We start from the raw sequence: 10,059 nt of genomic DNA, 5'->3' as shown, positions 1-10,059 counted from the left end.
TATTTTTGTCATTTATTTATGATTTTATTAATATACAAGTACGTAACATATAATTTATCACATATTTCTACAAAAAATAAGATTATTTAAAAATGTATCAATCTTCTATTATAAATAAGAAAATAATATTCAAATTAGTTTTAAAATGCTACATCTAATACGTATATGATCTATATAGTAATACTGCATTCACAGATATGAGTAGCAGAATAAAGATGATAATAGTCATGAGTTGAAAATATCCAATCTGTTAACAGTTACTCATTGTAAAGTTGTTAAAAAAAATTTTTCTTCCGAAAGTTATGTAAAAGAGCTTTATGGATGACACAGCTTACGTTAGAATGCACAATTATTAAATAAGTGAAAAAGCGTTAGGTAGTTAAACTTGTAGTAAATATGTATAATATATATGTATATGTTAGCGTGTTCAAAATAACTAAAAAATTATAATTTCAAAATGAGTTTTAATTAAATCAATATAAAAAAAAAAATATTCACTCAAGTTATTAAATATCTTTTATAATATTATACAAGTAATCATATTTTTAACAAAATAACATACAAACATTCAATATTTCAGGTTTCAAGCCACTACTATAGATAACTCGCTATAAAATGAAAGTAAATTAAAATTTCAAACGGATGCTTTACAGTTATCATGTCAGATATGGACATTGTAGAAGTTGACGATGAGAACCAATTTCACGAAAATAAAAATGAAAATCCTAAATTAATTTCTCAGTCAGGTAAAATAATTTTGAATTATTAGTAATAACATCATATAACTACTATAATACATTTTTAAAAAGTTTTTTTTTTTTTTTAATCATTCTCATTTATGTAAACATGATTCATTAAATATGTGTTTAATTTATAATAATAAAGTTATAATAGTATGATTTAGTTTCTAATAAAAAATAATAAACAAAATAGGTTCTAATAAAATAATATATCAGTATACTAAGTAGCTATGCCTACAACCAAACGTATTAATTACAATAACAAGGTATCTAATCATATTAAATTATTATCGTGTCATAGACTTCCATACATATTGAGTAAAAATAACGATCTTATCTCATTTTTTCAAACAATAAGTAGTTATTGTAGCGCCAGGTTATAGCGTGCTAAAGTCGAATTTACGCTTGTCGTAAACTAACATTCTGTACCTGGCACAATACTATGATTTGGGTATTCGCCAGTACGGTGTTGAACGATAAAAACCGATCGCACCTACAAGTGACAAATTTAATTTAAAACTTTCAAATATAAACTAGTTATTATTGAGGTGTGCCAATGTTAAATTGATGAAAATCACGATTAAAAAGTATTTTAGTAAAGAATAAAATTAAGAATAAATAATACAATAATAAAATAAAAAATAAAATTCTGACTATTAGACATTATCTAGATCATGTGGACTGTACGGTATTATTTTAGAATCATTAGATTCGATAAAAAATATAAATGTAATGTACGGACAAATCAAAATTAAAATAGATTTCTATATAAATAGGTTATGTCATAAGGTTTTAATGCGTTTTCAAGGTACTAAAGAATTCTAAAAAAGTTTACCTTTCTATAGTATTCGCTTGTATTCAATTTTCAATCGATCGATGGTGCTATATGCATTTTTATTCTTCCGGAAAGGGTTATTCTTTGAAAAAATAATAATAAATCGTTGTAAACCAATAGTTGCCACCAATTCATTTCGAATTTAAAACATAATAAATGATTAATTTTTTTATAGGAATAGAGAAAATAAAAATATTTTTTCATTTTTAGAAACAAGGATTGGAGGAAAAACAGAAAGTGTTCGTCGTATGGTAGATATAACCCGTGAAAAACCAATTAAAGTGTCCATAAGGGTATCCGTACCTGTAAGAGACCACCCAAAGGTATGCGTTAAGGACATATCAATTACAAATAGTGAAAGGAAATAATTATTATACACGTTTTGATTAATAATAATAATAATAATAATAATAATAATTGATTAATAATGTGCATTTTACATATTAATACAAATTTAAAATTTAAAAATTATGTACCTTAACATTTACACACGTCTATAACATACTTTGTTCATAATATTTGATTAAATTAATTATTTATATTATATTACATATATATAATATTTAATTATCTTAATTTCTGAAAGTTATCAAAACAATTAACATATTAATTACTGTCGTTTACATAAATGTTTTAGAAGTAGTTTCAAATAAGTATTTTAAAGTATTTAAGTAAACTTAAAGTAAATTTTAAATATCTAGTTGTTTATATTGTAATTGATAATTTAAATACTTTTAAAAGAAAGAAAAATATGCAGTGTGTTATCAGAAAATCATACAAGATATCATGTGCGAGCTTATAAGAGGGTAACTTATTTTATTTACTTTAGAAATCAAAATGTATCCATGCTCTGATATGTGCATATGTATACTTCATTATTTTTATACAAAAAGATATGTTTAAAACGTGAATAATATCGATTTCAATTTATATGCCAGGTATATAAAATACAAAGTCTGCATGTGCTACATGTAGATGTAACTTAGAATCTTATACTATAAGTTATACGTATTATTTTTATTATTAATTAATTAAAAATATATAATAAAATATTTATAAATGTAAAATAAATGAATCTGGTAATGTTATTTCATGTTATATGGGATTAAATGTTCATGAAACAAATTATGTTTTCAAATTATTATTAATTTTTCTTGGGTAATAATGATATCATAGCTAAATTCTTTTATTAAATTTCTTATAAACTTTATTTCATATAACTTATAAAAGTGTGCATTTTACAAAGACGTCGTTTTACTTTATATTTGATTACTTAACTTTTAATTTTTATTTAATTTATAATATATATTAATATTTAATTGTGTATATATTTTTACTACTCATAATTGTATATCAACAAAAGAATTGTGTCATAGAATAAATATAAAATATTACAAAAGGTAGGTGTAGGGATTTTGTAAAATGTCAAATAATGAATTGTCTGATGGTCCAAAAGTAAAAGTATCATATTCATATAAACAGGGTGGGCGAGAGGGTGGAGCAGGAAGGGCTAGAGCCCCGGGGCCCGTACGTCCGAGAGTGCTCGTCGTTTCGGCCTTGTATACAATGTTTTTGTTGTACCAAAGCATGTACAAGTGGTCTTGGTGCGTCTTGGTCAAACAATTGCAAAGGGAACCTAACCTAACCTAACCTAACTTCCGCAGCCTCGGAGCCCTCAGTTCTCGCCGGCCCGGCACATAAATCTCAATAAGAAATATATTCTTATAAGAATAAAATTATTTTCTCGAATCATACTGCATAAATATTTTAATACTTTTTTGTTCGAATATTTTAAGAAATTTTAAGACTTAAGTATTCAATTTGAGTTTTATTTTTAACCATTATTATTTAATAGTATAAGCAAAAAATATTAAACAATATTTTGCTTACCGTAAACTATAATTATAATCTATGTATATTATGATTGTAAATACATTTAATTTTGCTGTAATGTTTACGAAAAAGGCAAATTAAATAAAAAAATTTAAAATAAAATACATTGAACCAAATCAAACAAATAAGATTGACAATATTTCTTTATCAAACAACTGTGCACAATAGTATTAATATTGAATTTTCGATATTGTAACTAATGTACGCATTTGATATGTTTCAAGTTTAACTTTGTGGGCAAACTATTAGGACCAAAGGGCAATTCTTTGAAAAGACTACAGGAAGACACCATAACGAAAATGGCAATACTCGGACGTGGATCAATGCGCGATCGAAACAAGGTAATCAGGTCGTATTGTTCTTATATAATATGATACAATAGATTTTTGAGCTGTATTCGTCCAAGTGTAATATATTTTGCGCCGGACGAAAGTTCGATTGTCATCCAACGAATATGTTGTGCTGTAAAGTCGTTTGCGTTAAACACACACACATACACATAAATGGATTAAACAAACATAATATTATACTGATTAAAATGTGTATGCTTGAGTGGAGGAATACGAGTACGGTTGACTACCTAAATCAATTTATGTATACATATATATATATATATATATATATATATATATTATAGGAAGGGAAATTGCATTAACTACCGTATAGCGTGTCAACAGCTGCGTATAAAACGTTTTTCTAACGCATATTCGAACTTGCTACCGGAGTCTTCTACATAAGCCTAAATGCCTCGGGGTTAAGCTTGGAAAAAACTATATGTAAATGCATGATTCCCGGTGACTGTGTTTAATTCGAAACCAAACACTATTTTCCCAGGTACGGTTTTTGTTAAACGATACACATGGTTTATTTCTAATGCACATATATTCGACGGTGGATCCAAGTTTTACGTTTGAATTGCTACACGTATTCGCACGTAATACGTAACATATATATATATATATATATACCTCACCCATTACCCAGAAAAAATGTATATTTTGTACGTTTAAAGTATTTTCGCCACCACCACTATTTCCTATTTTTTTCCGTTTCCTTTTATCGCTATTTTCCCTACTTTACCAAAAACCGTTCGATTATTATAATATCTAGTATGATATTATAAAAGTATATATTTTTATAATATATCCGTAAAAAACAGCACTCATTCACCCCAAGGCATACATGTAAAATCGCATTCTATATATTACATAAATGAATAGACATACGCGTTTTCTAAATGCTCTACAAATGAATACTATCAAAATTAATAATTTCCATCCTTGTTTTAATAATATTTTATTCGTAGCGTATTTCTTTGTAAAGTCTAATTTATACATATATATAATAGTATATACAATGTGTTTTAATCAAAACTTGTATCAGCATGTATCCATCCAATTGTACATAATATAACGTTATTTGTTTAGAATTGTAATAAGTACACTCCTGTTGTTATCGAACAATGAAACACTATCAATATCGTTCCTTTTATAATTTTACAGTGTTTGGCACAACCGTGCGAGGGTGTATATTACAGATCGTGTACATTCTTAATTGTTTACATGTATATATGTATATAATACATGGAACGCAAAAATTAAAATTTGAGTATACTATGGGTTAATCAATTTTTATTACGTGAACTTTTTGTTACCTTAGTATAATTTATATCTTACAAGTAATTTGCATTTTGGCTTATAAATAATATATTTATTATTACAAATACCGATTTTTAAAATAATGTGTGTCTACAAATATATGATCAGTTCAATTCAATAGTATATATCAGGGATGAGCAATTGGCGCCCCGCGTACTTCATCTGGCCCGTGCTACATTTACAAATTCTTTCTTTACATTTTAGCGGTGATCAGTATCTATTTTTTTTTATGTAGATCGTAAAATGTGGATATTATATTTTTCTTTTGCATTGAACTCCAACTAAATCATTAAATGTATAAATATAATTTATATCTATATCGGTGTAGCTCACTTTGCTGTAGGTATTAGCACTTATTCTACTATATTGGTTCAGTCGTAAAATTAAATTAATTACAATAAATAATGATTGTACATTTTAATAACCTTTTTTTCTTTTTTACTTTCTTTATGGCTCGTCAAATTTGAAAGTTCTAAAAATTGTAAAAATTGATCTTCTAGTTACTTCGAGTTTCCCATCTCTGATATATTTAATCATACAAGTATATTATATGTATTTAATTATTAAAATCAACTTCAATGTTTAACTATAACAACATGTTATTGTATTGCCGTTTTGGAATAATAACAATAATTTATGTACTTTCATATCTTATATCGGTACTCATTATCATAACAAATCTTAATGGAATGAAATATTGAAAGTTGAAATACGCCAGTCGATAATCGAGTAATGCTATTCAAACTTTTTAAAATGAACAGAAGTTTAACACGTATAATATAACTAAAAACTTAAGTGTTAAAGTGACCCTATAATAAGTTTAAATATTATGAACGATATAACTATGAAAAAGTAATATTAGGTGTATTAAAGTTCTTTCAAATACAGAAATAGGAAGCTTTTCAACTTTTCAATCTTCATAATTTACAACTTACCAAACCCTTGTATAAGTATAATTTTCTATTTATTTATAATATTCAGTATAGGTTTTATTTTTATCAGAAGTTAATATTTTCAAAATTGTAATCGAATATTAAAATAATCTATTCAATTATAATATCTATAATATCTATTTAATTTTATGTTTTTACTAAAATTTGTATTGTAAAATTAAAATTTTTATAAATTTTGTACATTGTATTATCCTATTATATATAAAATATATTCGAAATTATCTGATTATTTTGCATAATATGTTTTTATTACAATTAATAATTTATTCATTTAACAAATAAGTTAGAAAATAAAACAGTTTTTCTTTTATCGTGAAATATTTTACAATTTTATTTGGTTTTTCTTCCATTATAAAAATAGTGTTTAAAAATTTTAAAAAGTATAGTACTATACAAATTATTAGTGAGAAACAAGAAAACTTTTATTAAAAACTTATAATCGAACTAAAATAAAGGTATCTCAATTAACTGTTTGTTCTTATTAAATTGAATTTATCAACTATATTGTTGCATTCTAATCAATTTAATCATATTATAAACTAAAGAAAATTTAACATGATGTACGTCTTTATAAATTCATTTTTAAAACTAAAATGTACACTTTGACATTGTTTGAAGGAAGAAAAATTAAGGAACTCGGGTGATCCGAAATTTTCACACCTTAAAGATGATCTTCATGTTGAAATAACAGCATTTGCTCCTCCGGCAGAGGCACACGCTCGTATTGCATACGCATTAACAGAAGTGCGAAGATTTTTAGTACCGGTAAGTACGTTATGCATTTTTACGTTTCTAAACATAAAATAATGTGTAGATTATAAAACAAGAGTGATAAATATTAACCGCTTAAATTTATAGAAGTCTAAACATCGGATGATGAATTTAATTACTATTTTTATTAATGTACCTACGTTATAATCTTTTAAATATTTTAATATCCACTGTTACTTTTATTACAAAAATATTATTAATTACATGGAAGTTTTATTGCGTCCTAATTCACGAAAAGTGCCGATTACATTAAAGTGTCGAGTATTACGCATATAATTTATTACATACCTAACGCAGATACTTACGCCTATTATTATACGCAGTACATAGTTAGTATTTTCATGAGATACCAGTTCTGATCATATCACCTCACTTTTAGTATAATTAAGTGCACTTCCTTTCAAGGAAGCTAACATAACTTACTTCATTGGTGTATATATTAAAATTTTGGAAGGGATTAAATTTAATTTTTAAGACTGAAATATGCTTATTATACTATAAAATGAATAAAAGGATTGCACGCGTAATTAAATATAAATCTCATGAGAATAGTTGATATTGATATGATCAATTAATTCTAGGTAACTAGTAGTATAAGCTACTAGATAAATTATTAAATAAAGTTAAATATTAACTATACAAAAAAAAAAATATTAATTTTAAAGACGTAATTAAAAAAAACGTGGTGTAAATTAAAAGTAACCGAGATTTTAGACAAGAGTCACATTCATTTTTTATTTTTACATATATTGAGTAAGATTATCAAGTTAAATAAATATTAAATAATTAAGTTAAAAAAATGTATTTCAGTTAACTCGTTTAAGATAATTGAGCCCATTCATTTAACAACAAAAAATCCAGACCAAAGGATCGTTTTGTAAACGCTGCATTCGTTGTTTAAAAAACCATTACATTTTTAATTATGTTTACCCTGTCATTGACCCGTTACCATCTCAACTGTTAACGGCTCAAAAAGACATTTTATTCATCGTTATTTGTTGAATTAACATTCTACGTAATTATTTTAAATGTACACAAATGTACGGTGGGGTGATGACGATGGGGATGGGACTTTTACAATTTCTAAATAATTCAATCAGAAATTGTTGATTAATACTTCCATTTGCGCGCTGAAACAATATTACATGCTTATATAATTAATATCATTGTGTAGTTTGCGAGTATTATTTAATTCGGGTTTGTAACTGTACGCGTACGATTTTGATAACAGGATTATAACGATGAAATACGACAGGAGCAAATGTGGGAGATGCAAATACTGCAGAAGGGGACCACGGGGGACGTGACGGATTCGGAAACGGGCGAAAGCGGCGGATCTTCGTCACATTCCGTGGACGATAATCGTCAAAATTACAGCGCCGCCGTTCATTCGGCCGGCGAGTGTTCACCAGTGCATAACAAACACAGCAATATCAACACTAATCATACCATAGTTAACGTTTCAGGTAAACATGTATGCCGAAGTGTATGGATACATATTTATATACATTATTAATAATAACTAATTACACAACAACGGGTCGTCAAGTGTAGCTGTACTTACTCATCCAAAACCCATTCGTATACACGGTCTAATGGCAAGATTTCACATATGAAATAGTTTTTGTTCTATTACATTTTTTTTTCCTTATAAAAATAACGTTTTGATATTAATTTGGGAAAAAAATATTATTCGAACAAAAGCTGTTGCATTTACCGAATCTTACTAAAAAATTCTGTTACACACCGATACGCCTTCTATAATACATGCAACATATATGTGTATACGATTTTAGACGTAAAATGAGGTGTATACATTTCGTGTAAGCGTATAATCGTATGGATGGTGATTGTATTGATGCTGCAGGTGGTGGTTGTACACGTAATCCCAACGACGTTACCTCCGAACTTTTCCGACCCCATTCACTATATTTTACTACAATAAGCTACGCGGAGATTTCCTTTTCAACACCTTCACGGTCTATATTATTGAATTTGCTCCTATACACACCGCTAGACTGAATACTTTGTCCAAAATCGATTCGCGTTAATGACGAAAGTTAACACGAAAAGTTCTTTGCAACGTCTACATGCAGTGCACAGCGACATTTGTACAGCTTAATACGCTGCATTTAGATACATCTCGGCACACTATTTACCATCCTTAATAAGTGAGATTTTGATACTTGGACGGAAAGAGGTTTGGCCGTTTTAAGCTATATAAATTTCTAAAAATATCGCATTGTGTCGAGCAATTAAGAACGTACCTTTATAATGATCTAGTGTAATCGAGTATACTCCAATCTAATATAATCAAAAACTATTGATTCACAGCTCTAAAATATCTTATTATTATTGTTACTTAATTCATAACATATGTATGTAAAAAATTGTATAACAATAGTTATAGCAAATATTACAGGAACAATATTTGTATTACTAAAAATGTAAAAATTATATACTCGTACTTACCCGGACAAGAATTTTTTTTTACAATAATTTATAATTTTGTGATTATTAAATTTTATATACTTGAGTTTGAATTTTAATTTTTATTATAAAAGTTACAACAGTTATTATGGTGATGCCTAAGTATTTATATATGGTATATTTTGAGTATAGAAAAACATATTAATCCGAATAATCCAAACGTTTTAACGGAAACTCCGGGAAGAAAACGCCCACTTTTGTCAGGAGAATGTGCTAAAGTATCAATGACTCCATCGAAGAGGACAGTAATGGCAATTTTAGCAAGGGCTCGAACATCTCAAATTCACGCTAAAGATATGGTCACGTTTTCGCCACATTTTAATGGGTACGTTATGTTTATTTATACATTTTTTTCCAACTTTTTAAAGATTTAACACTTGAAAAATCAAATCTTTTCAGTACATGGAAGTCATGATAATATTTCATTTATAAATTATATAATAACAAAATATGATATAGTTTTATAATTTTATGTTATACATTGAGCATTTATAAGTCGTAAGTATCATTATTACAAAAGTTTTTTTATGTTTTCTTTTTTTTTTCAGACTCGTTCAAACAGACGTATCCACATACCGAGAAAAGCCTTTCATCCCCACAACCAATTTGCTTTTGAACTAAATGTATAATTCTCTTCGCATCATTCATAGATTATCCAATCAAACTTCTCTGTAATCACAATGCATGAAATGTATGGGTCTTTGTATGTTTCAATTTAT

The 10,059-nt window shown here is 26.9% G+C and overlaps 1 protein-coding gene across 1 annotated transcript; it reads left to right on the top strand.

Annotated features, from left to right (window-relative positions):
- Positions 1 to 576: 576 nt before the first annotated feature.
- LOC112690114 (RNA-binding protein asd-2-like) lies at positions 577 to 10,059 on the top strand. Its single transcript, XM_025564040.1, has 7 exons — positions 577 to 746; positions 1,786 to 1,898; positions 3,693 to 3,809; positions 6,698 to 6,844; positions 8,082 to 8,316; positions 9,473 to 9,665; positions 9,889 to 10,059. Exons 1-7 carry the CDS (start codon positions 659 to 661, stop codon positions 9,959 to 9,961), a joined length of 966 nt encoding a protein of 321 aa, XP_025419825.1. The 5' UTR covers positions 577 to 658; the 3' UTR covers positions 9,962 to 10,059.

This window comes from Sipha flava, unplaced genomic scaffold (genome assembly GCF_003268045.1).
Source record: "Sipha flava isolate LNK unplaced genomic scaffold, YSA_version1 48_pilon_pilon, whole genome shotgun sequence".
NCBI classification, from domain to species: Eukaryota; Metazoa; Arthropoda; class Insecta; order Hemiptera; family Aphididae; genus Sipha; species Sipha flava.
This window is presented reverse-complemented; position numbering and strand designations above follow the sequence as displayed.